Source organism: Saccopteryx bilineata, chromosome 3 (assembly GCF_036850765.1).
Source record: "Saccopteryx bilineata isolate mSacBil1 chromosome 3, mSacBil1_pri_phased_curated, whole genome shotgun sequence".
NCBI lineage: Eukaryota > Metazoa > Chordata > Mammalia > Chiroptera > Emballonuridae > Saccopteryx > Saccopteryx bilineata.
The window spans coordinates 160,430,502-160,447,408 of record NC_089492.1 but is presented as its reverse complement, the minus strand read 5'-3'; the positions used below and the strand labels follow the sequence as shown (position 1 = coordinate 160,447,408).

General features: G+C 44.1%; 1 protein-coding gene across 8 annotated transcripts in view; it reads right to left on the bottom strand.

Annotated features, from left to right (window-relative positions):
* The window catches only part of ARNT (aryl hydrocarbon receptor nuclear translocator), a 93,056-nt gene that overhangs the window by 40,390 nt on the left and 35,759 nt on the right, over positions 1-16,907 (bottom strand). For all 8 annotated transcript variants that reach the window (XM_066268020.1, XM_066268016.1, XM_066268017.1 and 5 more), the window contains 2 exons: positions 15,674-15,718; positions 2,847-2,891 (listed from right to left, as the gene is read on the bottom strand). In XM_066268020.1, coding sequence (XP_066124117.1) covers positions 2,847-2,891; positions 15,674-15,718 — 90 coding nt within the window. The remainder of the gene's footprint in view (positions 1-2,846; positions 2,892-15,673; positions 15,719-16,907) is intronic.

Here is a 16,907-nt window from a genome sequence, read left to right as displayed (position 1 = left end):
TGGATTCAACCTCTGGTCAGGGCACATACACGAATCAACCAATGAATGCATAAATGAGTGAAACAACAAATCAATGTTTCTCTCCCTCTCTTTCTTTCTCTCTCCCTTCTTCTTTCTCTCTAAAAATCACTAAATAAAGTCTGGCCGAGTAGCTTAATTGGTTTGAGTACTGTCCATTATGCCAAGGTTGCGGGTTTGATCCCTGGTCAGGACACATACAACAATCAACCAATGAATGCATTAATGGGTGGAACAACAAATTGATGTTTCTCTTTCCCCGCCTCTCTCTCTAAAAAAAAATTTTTTTTAATTTAGAAAAATCAAAATCAATAAATAAAATTTTTTAAAACCAAAAATATATATATATAAAATTCCTATTACTACTGCGCCATCCTACTACAATTCCATAATCCCTTATCCACTCTAATATCTCTGAATGAAATACATAAATATATAAATGTTCACTGTAAGGGCAAATAAGACTAAAATAGTTCAGATCAAGTTTTCATAGCTTTTTGGAATTTCAGTCCAGAGACTGCAAAACCCATACCACCACTACTATTAGGTGCCTGACTTTCTTTTTTTTATTTTTATTTATTTTTATTTTTTTTATTTTTATTTTTTCATTTTTCTGAAGCTGGAAACAGGGAGAGACAGTCAGACAGACTCCCGCATGCGCCCGACTGGGATCCACCCGGCACGCCCACCAAGGGCAACGCTCTGCCCACCAGGGGGCGATGCTCTGCCCATCCTGGGCGTCGCCATGTTGCGACCAGAGCCACTCTAGCGCCTGAGGCAGAGGCCACAGAGCCATCCCCAGCGCCCGGGCCATCTTTGCTCCAATGGAGCCTTGGCTGCGGGAGGGGAAGAGAGAGACAGAGAGGAAAGCGCGGCGGAGGGGTGGAGAAGCAAATGGGCGCTTCTCCTGTGTGCCCTGGCCGGGAATCGAACCCGGGTCCTCCGCACGCTAGGCCGACGCTCTACCGCTGAGCCAACCGGCCAGGGCGGTGCCTGACTTTCTAATGCAGCTTGAAAAACTGTTTCCCAAATATCTATGATGAACTGCTCATTTTAGAGATGGTTCACATCCTAAAGTATTCATAAGTATCTACTTTGATAAACAAATTATTCAAAAACCTCTTAAATTCACTCCTCTCCTATCGCCACTGTCTACACTCTACCTCTGGCCCTCATGATTTTATAGCTGTCTTATTACTTCAACAGCCTCCTAACTGCCTCCCTGACTTTAGTGCTTCTCTTTTGTCAACCCTATATATTACTATAGAAAATTCCTATATGAATTTTTTTTTCCTGTATTTTTCTGAAGCCGGAAACGGGGAGAGACAGCCAGCCAGACTCCCGCATGCGCCCGACTGGGATCCACCCGGCACGCCCACCAGGGGGCGATGCTCTGCCCCTCCGGGGCATTGCTCCGCTGCGACCAGAGCCACTCCAGCGCCTGGGGCAGAGGCCGAGGAGCCATCCCCAGCGCCCGGGCCATCTTTGCTCCAGTGGAGCCTCAGCTGCGGGAGGGGAAGAGAGAGACAGAGAGGAAGGAGAGGGGGAGGGGTGGAGAAGCAGGCGGGCGCTTCTCCTGTGTGCCCTGGCCGGGAATCGAACCCGGGACTTCTGCACGCCAGGCCAATGCTCTACCACTGAGCCAACTGGCCAGGGCCCCTATATGAATTTTATACAGTAGTATCCCCTCATTCAAAGCCTATCATGGTATCTTACTGCTTCAGAGAAGTTTTAAACTACTTAAACTGATATTTCCTAGCCCTCTATCTACAACAGTGGTCCTCAAAGTATGGTCCCCAGAAACCAGCAGCATTAGTAATAAATAAATACTATGTTCACAGTTAAGCACTAGATTTTGAATTACTCATTTTTCTGAGGTAGCTGTAAACTCAGTTTTTCAAAAAACAATTTACTATTTAATAATATACAGGGTGAACTTTCTAAAAATAAAACCCAATATCTGAGTTGAAAGGGATTTATTGTTGAGCCTGACTAGGTGGTAGCACAGTGAATAGAGTGTCGTCCAAGGATACTGAGGACCCAGGTTTGAAACCCTGAGGTCGCGGCTTAAGCGTGGGCACATTAGGCTTGAGTGCAGGATCACTAGCTTGAGCATGGGAGCACAGACTTGACCCCATGATCGCTGGCTTGAGCCCACAGGTTGCTGGTTTGAGCCCAAGGTCACCTGCTTGAACAAAGGTCCCGGGCTCAGCTGGAGCCTCCAGGTCAAGGCACATATGAAAAAGCTATCAATGAACAACTAAAGTGGCTCAAACATGGAGTTGATGCTTCTCAACTCTCTCTTTCCTGTCTGTCCCTCTCACTTTCACTCTATGTCTAAATAAATAAATAAATAAATAAATAAATAAATAAATAAAGATTTATGGTTTAATAAAAACCAAAGTATTTTTCATCCTGAGAAATAATTTAAACAAATTTATTTCAATCAAAAATCATTTCCACAAAAAACTGTTTCTGTTAACATTTTTAAAAGAATAAAACCATTTTATTTTGTAGATTTACTTAATATTAAATGCAACCAAGAAATACACATTGCTTGTGTTCCTGTGGACACCCAGAAAACACATAGCATAGCTACCTGTCATAAAAGTTTTACAAAACTTTGTATAAAATATACCATTAGTTTGGAGCCATAGTTTGAAACCATGTTACTTGAACATAAATGATCGTTATTATAACACTAAGTTCACCAGCTTTCAGAACAGAAAAGAGGCTGGACAGAGGAATTATTTCTCAATGATATCAAATTAAAACTCAGTATGCTTGAATTGCCTGGTCCTACAACACAGACCAAGATGTTATATTACCTGGCAAACCTTTCCTTATCATTAGACATCTGATCATCATCACACCTGAAGGAGAAAAAAAAAAATTAATCCAAAGCATTACACTTGTTATATCCATTTAACTCTGAAATGAAAACTAGAAAGGGTAAAAATATTCAACAGGAAATTAAAAAAGCCAATGGGAAAGCACCATAAATCCACAAATAAGAGCATCACACAGAACTTTAAAAACCCATTACAAATTTTCAAGTTTCTGATGTCTCCTTTATCTTTACTTATCAGACACTCAAAAAAAAAAAAAAAAAAAAAAAAAAGATGATCTCATGAGGCACAGTAGACTGTCTTGTTAACACAACTCCACGGTTAGGGATAGTTTAGGGTTTTTGTTTTGTTTTGTTTTGAATTATAGCAAAAAACACAACATAAAACTTATCATTCTGCCTGACCAGGCGGTGGCGCAGTGGATAGAATGTCGAACTGGGACGCGGAGGACCCAGGTTCAAGACCCAGAGGTTGCCAGCTTGAGCATGGGCTCATCTGGTTTGAGCAAAAGTTCACCAGCTTGGACCCAAGGTCGCTGGCTTGAGCAAGGGGTCACTCCGTCTGCTGTAGCCCCACGGTCAAGGCACATATGAGAAAGCAATAAATGAACAACTAAGGAGCCGCAATGAAGAACTGATGCTTCTCATCTCTCTCCCTTCCTGTCTGTCTGTCTCTTATCTGTCCCTCTCTCTGTCACAAAAAAACAAAAACAAAAAACTTACCATCTTAATCATTTTTAAGTGTACCATTCAGTAGTGCTAACTATACTCACTCTGTTGTGCAAGAGATCTCTAGAACTTTTACATCTCAAATCTGAAATTAACACTCACTGAACAGTATCTTTCCGTTCCAACTCCCCACACCACCACCAACCAGCTCCTGGCAACTATCATTTTACTTTGTTTTTCTGATTTTGATTCGTTTAGATATCTTGTATAAGTAGAATCATACAGCACAGCTGACCCTTGAACAAAGCAGGTTTGAACTGTGTGGGTCCAAATATAAATGGTTATGTGAATCCATGCAGTTGAAGCCTGAGCTGTTCAAGGGTCAACTGTATTTTCGACCCATGGTGGGAATCCACACATGCAGAGGGTTGACATATACTCAAATTTGATTGTGCCAGCAATCAGTGCCCCTGAGTTGTTCAAGGGTCAAGTGTATTAGTCTCTTTTTGTCTTATCTTGCTTATTTCACTTAGTATAATGTCCTCAATGTTCATACAAATGACAGGGTTTCCTTCTTTTTTAAGGCTGAATAATAGTCCATTGGGTATATACAGTATACCACATTTTCTTAATCTATTAATCTGTCCATGGGTATATGGTTGCTTCCACCTCTTGGCTATTGTGAAAAATGGGGCAAAGAACATGAGCATGCAAATATCTCTCCAAGATCCTGCTTTAAATTCTTCTGGATACATAACCAGCAGTGGGGCTGCTGGGTCATATGGTAATTGTTTTAAATTAAAAAAAAAATTATTGATTTTAGAGAAAGGTGAGAGAAAAAAAGGAGGGGAAGGAACAGGAAGAATCAACTTGTACTAGCTTCTTCTCATATGTACCTTGACTGGGAAAGCCTGGGGTTTCAAAACAGTGACCTCAGCATGTCAGGTAAATGCGTAATTCTCTTTGCCACCACAAGTCAGGCTGTTTTTAATTTTTTGAGGAACCTCTATATTGTTTTCTGTAGTGATTGCTCCATTTCACATTCCCAACAACAGTGCACAAGAGTTCCAGTTCCTCCACATCCTTGCCAACACTTGTCATTACTATTTTTATGGTGGCCATCCTAATGGGTATGTGGCAATATCTCATTGTAGTTTCAATCTGTATTTCTCCAGTGATTAATGGTATTGAACTTCTTTTCATATTCTGGCCATTTGTGTATCTTCTTTCAAGAAATGTCCATTCAAAAAACTTTGCCTGTTTTTTATTTTTAATTAAAAAATTTTTTTTCTGTTGATTTTAGAGAGAGACGAAGGGAGAGAGAAACACAGATTTGGTTCATTCTTATATGTGCCCTCACCAGGGATCAAACCCACAACTTCGGAGTATTGGGATAATGCTCTAAGCAACTGAGCTACCCAGCTAGAGCTCACCCATTTTTTAACCATTTATTTTGTTGTTGTTGTTGTTATTGAGTTATAGGAGTTCTTCATAAACAGGATGGAGCAAAAGTAGGTCTACAGTTGTTCATATAGAAAATATAATAATTAATAAATAAAATAATGCAAGAATAAACTGTTTAATATACTCTTAACCAGGGGTCCCCAAACTTTTTACACAGGGGGCCAGTTCACTGTCCCTCAGACCGTTGGAGGGCTGGACTATAAAAAAAAACTATGAACAAATCCCTATGCATACTGCACATATCTTAAAGTAAAAAAAAAAACCAGGAACAAATACAATATTTAAAATAAAGAACAAGTAAATTTAAATCAACAAACTGACCAGTATTTCAATGGGAACTATGGACCTGCTTTTGGCTAATGAGATGGTCAATGTGCTCCTCTCACTGACCACCAATGAAAGAGGTGCCCCTTCCGGAAGTGCGGCGGGGGCCGGATAAATGGCCTCAGGGGGCCGCATGTGGCCCGCGGGCCGTAGTTTGGGGACCCCTGCTCTTAACTATAAACCTACCTTTGCCCCACCCTGTACTATGGATATTAACTCTTTATTATATATGATTTGCAAATATTTTCTCCCATTTGTTTCATTTGATGTGTATAGATTTTGTTTTTTTTTCCTGTATTTTTCTGAAGCGGGAAACGGGGAGAGACAGACAGACTCCCGCATGCACCAGACCGGGATCCACCCGGCACGCCCACCAGGGGGCGATGCTCTGCCCCTCCGGGGCGTCGCTCTGTTGTGACCAGAGCCACTCTAGCACCTGGGGAAGAGGCCGAGGAGCCATCCCCAGCGTCCGGGCCATCCTTGCTCCAGTGGAGCCTTGGCTGCGGGAGGGGAAGAGAGAGACAGAGAGGAAGGAGAGGGGGAGGGGTGGAGAAGCAGATGGGCGCTTCTCCTGTGTGACCTGGCCGGGAATCGAACCCGGGACTTCTACACGCCAGGTGGACGCTCTACCACTGAGTCAACCGGCCAGGGCCTGATCTGTATAGTTTTTAAGAGATAATTTCAGATTACGATTTAAACAATGCACTTTATTTCTTTGATCAAAGAAACACAACTCATCCATTCATTCCAACAACTTCTACTTAATAAGCTGATAAAACTACTTGCTACTACAGAAACCATAAAAGAAGATAAAAATAATGCCCAAATTGAACACATAATACAGTGTAGAGATGATGTGTTGTAGAACTGTGCATCTGAAAACTTAAGAATTTTTTTTTTTTTTCTTTTTCTGAAGCTGGAAACGGGGAGAGACAGTCAGACAGACTCCCACATGCACCGGACCGGGATCCACCGGCACGCCCACCACGGGCGGTCGCTCTGCCGCGACCAAAGCCACTCTAGCGCCTGGGGCAGAGGCCAAGGAGCCATCCCCAGCGCCCGGGCCATCTTTGCTCCAATGGAGCCTTGGCTGTGAGAGGGGAAGAGAGAGACAGAGAGGAAGGAGGGGGGGGTGGAGAAGCAAATGGGCGCTTCTCCTATGTGCCCTGGCTGGGAATCGAACCTGGGTCCCCCGCACGCCAGACCGATGCTCTACCGCTGAGCCAACCGGCCAGGGCCTTAAGAATTTTGTTAACCAGTGTCACCCCAATAAATTCAATTAAAAAAGGAAAAAAAGATTAAAATGTTATTCTGAATGATTAAAACTTTCCTCCACTCATTGCCACATTATAAGCAAAGATCAACTTTGGGCAGAAAGTGCTTCTGGAAGATAGGGAAGTATCAAAAAATTTGCAGCTAAACTAGTTATAAAATTAAGAGCCAGAATTTTAGTTTCTTCACAGGCTAATAAATGACCTAAGAATTTTCAAACGTTTTGAAAATAACTAGAGAGTGGAAGTGGAATGATGGATATACATGGAGCTATAGTGGAATTATAAGTCAAAGAAAAATGGTCTGTTTCTAGGACACAAAATGTGCTATAAATCCTAATAAATGCTACAAACTCCTAATGAAAACAAGTAACCTACACTGAATCTCAAGAATGCATCTTCAGTATCCTTGCTCTTGAAGTGTGCTCAGTGAACCAGAAGCAGCAGTACTACCTAGAAATCTACTAGAATGCAGAACCTTGGGACCTTCCTCAGACTTCTCATCTGATCAAGAACCACAGGTAGCCTGACCAGGCGGTGGCGCAGTGGATAGAGCATCGGACTGGGATGCTGAGGACCCAGGTTCGAGACCCTGAGGTCACCAGCTTGAGCGTGGGCTCATCTGGTTTGAGCAAAAAGCCTACCAGATTGAACCCAAGGTCGCTGGGTCCAACAAGGGGTTACTCAGTCTGCTGAAGGCCTGCGGTCAAGGCACATATGAGAAAGCAATCAATGAACAGTTAAGGTGTTGCAACACGCAATGAAAAACTGATAATTGATGCTTCTCATCTCTCTCCGTTCCTGTCTGCTGTCTGTCCCTATCTATCCCTCTCTCTGACTTACTCTCTGTCTTTGTAAAGAAAAAAAGAACCACAGGTAATCCTGACTGGTGGTGTCATAGTAGACTGAGCATCAGCCCAGGACGCTGAGGTCCCCAGTTCAACACCCCAAGGTCACTGGATTGAGCACAGGATCACTGGGATGATCCCAAGGACACTGGCTATACCCCAAGGTTGCTGGCTTGAACAAGGGTCACTGATTCGGCTTGAGCCCCTCACTCCCAGTCAAAGCACTCATTCAACAACTAAAGTAAAGCAACTGTGAGTTAATACTTCTCATCTCTCTTTTCCCTCTTTCTTTTGCTAAAAGAAAAAAAGTAGAATGTACCAATGAGATTTAATGTTGATTTCTAGATAAAATGTACATAAGGCTTTCACTAAATGACCAGGAGAAAATTCCAATTGTTAAAAAACAAAAATGTATTAATGACCAAATTAAAAAAAAACTTTATGAGGCCCTGGCTGGTTGGCTCAGTGGTAGAGCGTCGGCCTGGCATGCAGGAGTCCCGGGTTCGATTCTCAGCCAGGGCACACAGGAGAAGCGCTCATTTGCTTCTCCACCCCCCTTTCCTCTCTGTCTCTCTCTTCCCCTCCTGCAGCCAAGGCTCCATTGGAGCAAAGTTGCCCCGGGCGCTGAGGATGGCTCCATGGCTTCTGCCTCAGGTGCTAGAATGGCCCTGGTTGCAATAGAGCAACGCCCCGGATGGGCAGAGCATCGCCCCCTGGTGGGCATGCCGAATGGATCCTGGTCGGGCGCATGCGGGAGTCTGTCTGACTCCCTCCCCGTTTTCAACTTCAGGAAAACAAAACAAAACAAAACAAAACAAAAAAAACTTTATGATAACTCTCTCAAGCATAATGACTTACTTGGTAAGATGAATTGTGAGACTTTTATTATGGCTGAGGAAAGGACAAATGTAACTTTTTAGATTTGCATATATAGCTGACCCTTGAACAAAGGAGTCAGAAGCACCAACCCCTATGAAGTCAAAATTCTGCATGTAACTTTTTTTCTTTTTGTGACAAAGATAGAGAGAGGGACAGATAGGAACACACACACATAGGAAAGGAGAGAGATGAGAAGTATCAATTCTTCTTTGCGGCACCTTAGTTGTTCATTGATAGCTTTCTCATGTGCCTTTTCTGGGGCTACAGCAGAGTGAGTGACTCCTTGCTCAAGTCAGCGACCTTGGGCTCAAGCTGGTGAGCCTTACTCAAACCAACCAGATGAGCCTTCGCTCAAGCGGGCGATCTCAAGGTTTTAAACCTGGGTCCTCCGTATCCCAGTCCAAGGCTCTATCCACTGCGTCACGGTCTGGTCAGGCTCTGCATGTAACTTTTTTTTTTTTTTTGTATTTTTCTGAAGCTGGAAACAAGGAGAGACAGTCAGACAGACTTCCGCATGCGCCCGACCAGGATCCACCCGGCACGCCCACCAGGGGTGTGCTCTGCCCACCAGGGGGCGATGCTCTGCCCATCTGGGGCGTCGCTCTGCCGCGACCAGAGCCACTCTAGCGCCTGGGGCAGAGGCCAAGGAGCCATCCCCAGTGCCCAGGCCATCTTTGCTCCAATGGAGCCTTGGCTGTGGGAGGGGAAGAAAGAGACAGAGAGGAAGGAGGGGGGTGGAGAAGCAAATGGGCGCTTTTCCTATGTGCCCTGGCCGGGAATCGAATCCGGGTCCCCCACACACCAGGCCGATGCTCTACCGCTGAGCCAACCGGCCAGGGTCTGCATGTAACTTTTGATTCCCCAGAAACTTAAGTCATCCCTTGATATCCACGTGAAACTGGTTCCAGGAATCTCCCATGGATACCAAAATCCACACATGCTCAAGTCCCTTACATAAAAGGGCATAGAGCAGGGATCGGGAACCTTTTTGGCTGAGAGAGTCATGAACGCCACATAATTTAAAATGTAATCCCATGAGAGCTATACAACCACCCATGTACGTTAGGCATTATCCAATAAAAATTTGATGCTGTCCCAGAGAACAACTGTGATTGGCTCCAGCCAACCGCAACCATGAACATGAGTGGTAGGAAATGAATGGATTGTAATACATGAGAATGTTTTATATTTTTAACATTATTATTTCTTTTATTAAAGATTTGTTTGCGAGCAAGATGCAACCATCAAAAGAGCCACATCTGGCTTGCGAGTCATAGGTTCCCGACCTCTGGCATAGAGCAATGTACCATCAGCCGTTCACATCCGTGGATTCAACACCATGGATGTAAAATTCTGTTTTGATCTATGGTTAGTTGAATCTGCATATGTGAAACCCAGGGATATGGATGGCCAAATCTGTATTTATTGAAAAACATCCACATATAAGTGGATCCACCCAATTTAGGTTTTTTGTTGTTTTTTTGTTTTGTTTTAGGGTTTTTATTTTTTTATTTTTCTGAAGTTGGAAATGGGGAGGCAGCCAGACTGACTCCCGCATGCGTCCCACTGGGATCCACCCACATGCCCACCAGGGGCCAATGCTCTGCCCATCTGGGGCCTTGCTCTGTTGCAACCAGAGCCATTCTAGCGCCTGAGGCAGAGGCCATAGAGCCACCCTCAGCGCCAGGGGCCAACTTTGCTCCAATAGAGCCCTGGCTGTGGGAGGAGAAGAGAGAGACAGAGAGGAAGGAGAGGGGGAGGGGTGGAGAAGCAGATGGGCTCAAACCATCCTGTGTGCCCTTGCTGGGAATCGAATCAGGGACTCCTGCACACCAGGCCGACACTCTACCACTGAGCCTACCAGCCAGGGCTGTTTTGTTTTTTAAGATTATATTTAATCATTTTAGAAAGGAGAGAGAGAAAGAGACAGGGGAGGAGCAGGAAGCATCAACTGTACCACCACAGGTCAGGCAAAATATATAAACATTTTTTTTTGGTTTTACTTATTCATTTTAGAGAGAAGAGAGAAAGAGAAGGGTGAAGGAGCAGAAGTATCAACTCCCACGTGTGCCTTGACTGGGCAATCACAAGGTTTTAAACCAGTAACCACAACATTACAGGTTGACACTTTATCCACTGTGCCACGAAAGGTCAGGTTAAACCCACACAGTTTCCAGGGGTCTCAAACTCGCGGCCCGCCGAACAATTTTGTGCGGCCCGCAGACTAATTCACGAAGTTCAAAATAGTTCACAATGGAGAAAAGAAGTTCGTGGATTAGTCTGCGGGCTGCACAAAATTGTTCGGCGGGCCGCGAGTTTGAGACCCCTGAATGTCAACTGTACTTTGTGACTACCAGATTTTGTAGAAATAAAGGCAATGACTCAAGGCTCGACAGAGTATACCTAATTGATAGGTATAAATAAATAAAACTAGTGGTTACCTCTAACCCAGTGGTCGGCAAACTCATTAGTCAACAGAGCCAAATATCAACAATACGACAACTGAATTTTCTTTTGAGAGCCAATTTTTTTTCCCCTGTATTTTTCTGAAGCTGGAAACGGGGAGAGACAGTCAGACAGACTCCCGCATGTGCCCGAACGGGATCCACCCGGCACGCCCACCAGGGGACGATGCTCTGCCCCTCCAGGGCGTCGCTCTGTTGCAACCAGAGCCACTCTAGTGCCTGGGGCAGAGGCCGAGGAGCCATCCCCAGCGCCCGGGCCATCTTTGCTCCAGTGGAGCCTCGGCTGCAGGAGGGGAAGAGAGAGACAGAGAGGAAGGAGAAGCAGATGGGCGCTTCTCCTGTGTGCCCTGGCTGGGAATCGAACCCGGGACTTCTGCACGCCAGGCTGATGCTCTACCACTGAGCCAACCAGCCAGGGCGAGAGTCAAATTTTTTAAACTTAAACTATATAGGTAGGTACACTGTTATTAACTTAATTAGGGTACTCCTACGCTGGCTACACTCAAGGGGCCACAGGGCCAAAGAGCTGCATGTGGCTCGCGAGCTGTAGTTTGCCGACCACTGCTCAACCCATTCATTTACAAAATACAATTGTATTAACAGTGTCTATCCCGCCTGGCCAGGCAGTGGCGCAGTGAATAGAGCATCGGACTGGGATGCAGACAACCCAGGTTCGAGACCCCAAGGTTGCCACCTTGAGCGCAGGCTCATCTGGTTTGAGTAAGACTCACCAGCTTGAGCCCAAGGTTGCTGGCTTGAACAAGGGGTTTTCAGCCTGCTGAAGGCCCACGGTGAAGGCACATATGAGAAATCAATCAATGAACAACTAAGGTGTCGCAACAAAAAACTGATGATTGATGCTTCTCATCTCTCTCCGTTCCTGTCTATCTGTCCCTATCTATCCCTCTCTCTCTCTCTCTCTGTTAAAAAAAAAAAAAGTGTCTATCCCAATTGGAGAAATTCCCAGTAGAACAGTTTGAAGAAGTATCTTTCCCAGAAATTAAAGCATCTTATTGACACTCAAGAGCTGCGGAATTATTTTCTCAAATATTTTGCAAAAAAAAGAGGGTTTTTAAAAATTTTTTTTTAAATTCAGTGAGAATTTAAAAAAATTCAGGGGAGGCAAAGACAGACTTTCCCCCATGCACCCTGACCAGGATCCACCCAGCAAGCCCACTAGGGAGCGATGCTCTGCCCATTTGAGGCATTGCTCCATTGCTCAGCAACTGAGCTCTTCCTAGGCCTGAGGTAGAGGCCAAGGAGCCATCCTCAGTGCCTGGGACCAACTCGCTCCAATCGAGCCATGGCTGCAGAAGGGTAAAAGAGTAAGAGAGAAGCAAGAAGGTGGAGAGGTGGAGAAGCAGATGTGCACTTCTCCTGTGTGCCCTAATCAGGAATCAAACCCGGGACATCCAGATGCTGGACTGACACTCTACCACTGAGCCAAACAGAAAGGGGAAAAAAAATTTTTTTTAAGTGAGTGGAGGGGTGATAGTGAGACAGATTCACTAATGCATCCCAACCAGGATCCTCCCAGCAACCCTGTCTGGGGCCAAGTACCAAGCTATTTTTAGCACCAGAGGTTGATGGACTCGGACCAATAAGCTATCCTTAGCACCTGGGGCCAGGCTTGAACCAATCAAGTCACTGACTGCAGGAGGGGAAGAAGGAGAAAAGGGGGAGAGAGTAGAGGACAAAAGCAGAGGGTCGCATATCCTATGTGCCCTGACCAAGAAACGAACCTAGGACATCAATATGCCAGGCCAATGCTCTAACTACTGAGTCACCAACTAGAACTCCAATTTAAAAAAAGATTTTACTTATTGATTTTAGAGAAAGGAGAGAAAGAGAAAGGGAGGGAGGAGTGGGAAACATCAGCTTATAGTACAACGGTTCTCAACCTGTAGGTCGCGACCCCGCCGGGTTTATAGTAGCTGCTTCTGGTATGTGCCTTGACTGGGAAAGCCCAGAGTTTTGAACCAGCGACCTCACCATTCCTGGTTGGTGCATTGTCCATTGTGCTACCATATGTCAGGCTCCAAATATTTCTTTATGGTGGCCAAGTCACAATCATTGTTTTCAAGAATATCTGAAGGGTTCACCAACTAGTCAGTACCTAGCAGTACAAGCCTTAATTTTAAACATTACTTAAAAAGAAAGAAATCTGAACAAGCAGCGGCACAGTGGATATAGCATTGGCCTGGGATGTTGAGGACCCAGGTTTGAAACCCTAAAGTCACTGGCTTGAGCACGGGCTCACCAGCTTGAGCGTGGGATCATAAATATGACCCCACGGTCTCTGGCTTGAGCTCAAAAGGTAGCTGGCTTGAGCTCAAAAGGTCACTGGCTTGAAGCCCAAGGTCGCTGGCTTGAGCAAACGGTCACTCACTCTGCTGCAGCCCCTCAGTCAAGGCACATATGAGAAAGCAAACAATGAACAACTAAGAAGCCGCAACAAAGAATTGATGCTTCTCATCTCTTTCCCTTCCTGTCTATCTCTCTCACAAAAAAAGAAAAAAGACTGACAAAATTTAGTATTATAAAACTAAACAATGGCAAGCAAAGACAAAAACTGAGGAGATTATGAACATATATGTATATTACTTTTTAAAACTCAGTTAATATCCTGACCAGGCGGTGGCGCAGTGGATAGAGCGTTGGACTGGGATGCGGAGGACCGGGGTTCGCGACCCTGAGGTCGCCAGCTTGGGTGCGGGCTCATCTGGTTTGAGCAAAAAGCCCACCAGCTTGAACCCAAGATCGCTGGCTCCAGCAAGGGGTTACATGGTCTGCTGAAGGCCCGCGGTCAAGGCACATATGAGAAAACAATCAATGAACAACTAAGGTGTTGCAATGCGCAATGAAAAACTAATGATTGATGCTTCTCATCTCTCTCCATTCCTGTCTGTCTATCCCTCTCTCTTACTCTCTCTCTCTGTAAAAAAACAAAAAACAAAAAAAAAACCTCAGTTAACTAATAAATCAAATCGGGGCACTGACATAATAAAATAACTTTTTTTTTTTTTGTATTTTTCTGAAGCTGGAAACGCGGAGAGACAGTCAGACAGACTCCCGCATGCGCCCAACCAGGATCCACCCGGCACGCCCACCAGGGGGCGATGCTCTGCCCCTCCGGGGCATCACTCTGCCGCGACCAGAGCCACTCTAGCGCCTGGGGCAGAGGCCAAGGAGCCATCCCCAGTGCCCAGGCCATCTTTGCTCCAATGGAGCCTTGGCTGCAGGAGGGGAAGAGAGAGACAGAGAGAAAGGAGGGGGTGGGGGTGGAGAAGCAAATGGGCGCTTCTCCTATGTGCCCTGGCCGGGAATCAAACCTGGGTCCCCCGCACGCCAGGCTGACGCTCTACCGCTGAGCCAACCGGCCAGGGCCCAATAAAATAACTTTTTAAAGAATATGTCTCCTGCCTGCCAGTGGTGGCGCAGTGGATAGTGTCAAGCTGGGAAGTGGACGTCCCAGGTTCAAAACCCTGAGGTCATCAGCTTAAGCACAGAGGCTTATCTGACTTGAGCACAGGCTGACTAGCTTGAGTGCGGGGACACCAGCTTGAATGTAGCATCATCAACATGATCCCATGATTGCTGGCTTGAGCTCAAAGGTCAGCGGGCTTCAAGCAAGGAGTCAATGGCTTAGCTAGGAAACCCCCAGTCAAAGCACGTTATGAGAAACAATCAATGAACAACTAAAGTGCTGCAACTATGAGTTGATGCTTTTCATCTCTCTCCCTTCCGTCTCTCTCTCGCTCTCAAAAAAAAAGGGGGGCATTAATTATTTCTCAAATGGTTGCTACTCTGTAATGCAGATACTACCTAGATAATACAGGAGTGGGGAAAAGTAGGTTTACAGATATGAGTCTGCAAAACAAAGGATTTATTCTTGTATTATTTATTTATTATTATATTATTTATTACTATTATTAACCTTTTGCCTACCCCTGTATTCTCAACTTTGGAAAGAAAAAAAAGCAGGTTGCAGTCAAGGTTATTTTCATTTCTGTGACTCTTATTGCTTTCCTTACTTAAAAACAAAGCCAAGTAATTGGTCTCTGCAAGAATAAATGTTTCCCATCTCTGAAAGAACTCCACTAATATATTGGAAAGTTATTTCAAGTGCTCCGAAAGAGTCACTACTCAAATATACAAATTCCAATTCCTGTTCTGTAGGAGAAGTCAATGGGTAACAGAGGAAGACTCACCAAAGAACCACACCTCCCCGTATCTACTCCCTAGTGTAGATAGGCCCCCTTCCACATTGACTCAGATTTAGAAATAGGACTTGCTTTGGCCAATGGAACATCAGCAAATCTCAATACAAAGCAGAGGCTTGATAAGCATTTATGGTACTTATCATAAGGTCTAATAAATCCTACAATCCAAAGGATAAGGACTTACCCTCTGGATTGTAGCCATTACCTTGTAAAGAAACCTGACCTGGCCTGGCTTCCTTAAGGATAAAAGACCACAAAGAAAGAGATAGCCAGCCATCTCAGCTGAATCTAGTTCCCAGCTGACCAGCTAGCTGAACACAGTCTTATAATGGAGTCTAAAAAAGATTAACAGAATAACTACCCACCTAGTCCACAGAATTCTAAGAAATAAGAAATTATTTTTAAGCCACTCACACAGCAATAGATAACTGATACAGATGGTCCTATAAATTCTCTGCCATCCTCTCAAAGAGGCCTTTCCTCTGCAGCTATTAACAGAATGCTTAAAAATTTTATGCAGTACAATATAATAGGAAAATTTAGTTTTAGGATGAAGCATTCTCCTTAAAAGCATTCACCTAAAGACAAAAATATCAAAAGTCAGAAAGATCATGAGTTAATTTTTAATATCAGAAATCTAGAGAAATTTTTAAAAAAATCTTACCTCAAAAATTTACTGTTTCCTTCTCCATCATCATCAAAATCCAACCTGAGGAAAGTCAATAACAAGTGTTAAGTGTACTGATAATACAGAACATTAAGACATTAAAGATGCTCAATTCACAAGCTACTTGAACACCCACCCAAACGGAAGGAAAGAGGAAGTAGGCAGAAGCCAAACTGGACAAAGAAGTCAGACAACCAAAAAAAACAGTACCTAGCCTGACCCATAGTTGCCCAGTGGACAGAGCATTAACCTGGAAGGCTGTGTGGTCATTGGGCAGAGCACAAACAAGAAGCAACAATGAGCCTGACCAGGCGGTGATGCAGTGGATAGAGTGTTAGACTAGGATATGGAAGGACCCAGGTTTGAGACCCTGAGGTCACCAGCTTCAGCATGGCCTCATCTGCTTTGAGCAAAAGCTCCCCAGCTTGTACCCAAGGTCACTGGCTTGAGCAAGGGGTCACTCGGTCTGCTGAAGGCCCGCGGTCAAGGCGCATATGAGTAGGTAATCAATGAACATCTAAAGTGCCGCAATGAAAAATTGATGATTGATGCTTCTTATCTCTTTCCATTCCTGTTTGTCCCTATCTATCCCTCTCTCTGTCTCTGTAAAAAAAAAAAAAAGCAACAATGAGTTGATGTTTCCCACACTTCCCCCTCCTTTCTCTCTCCCTTTTTTCTCAAATCAATAAATAAAATCTTTAAAAAATAATAAAATAAAAATAAAGAATTCCTACTGCAACCTTACATTTTGCCAGGGAAGCAGTCAACTTTTGCCAAAGTTTTACATCAGAGTATAACCTCTACAAGAGGAGTAGGGCTCAACTCAAATTTATAATATAATATAATATAATTAATATAATATAATATAATATAATATAATATAATATAATATAATTCAGGTCCATTTTTCATTTGTTTTTAAATTTTTTGTTGTTCTCTTTATTTGTTTCATTTCTATAATCTACCTTATTTATTTATTTATTTATTTATTTTTGTAGAGAGGGTAGGAGGGTAGAGAGAGAAAAAAAGGGGAGGGGAATGAGTGGGAAGTTACCAACTCAGAGTAGTTGCTTCTCAGATGTGCCTTGACTGGGCAAGCCCAGATTTTAACAGGGTTTTGAACCAGCAATCTCAACATTCTAGGTTGATGCTTTAGCTACTACACCACCACAGGTCAGACTCTGCAGTCTATTCTAAGCTGTGTTAGCAGCTTTCTGAAATATCTTTTAAC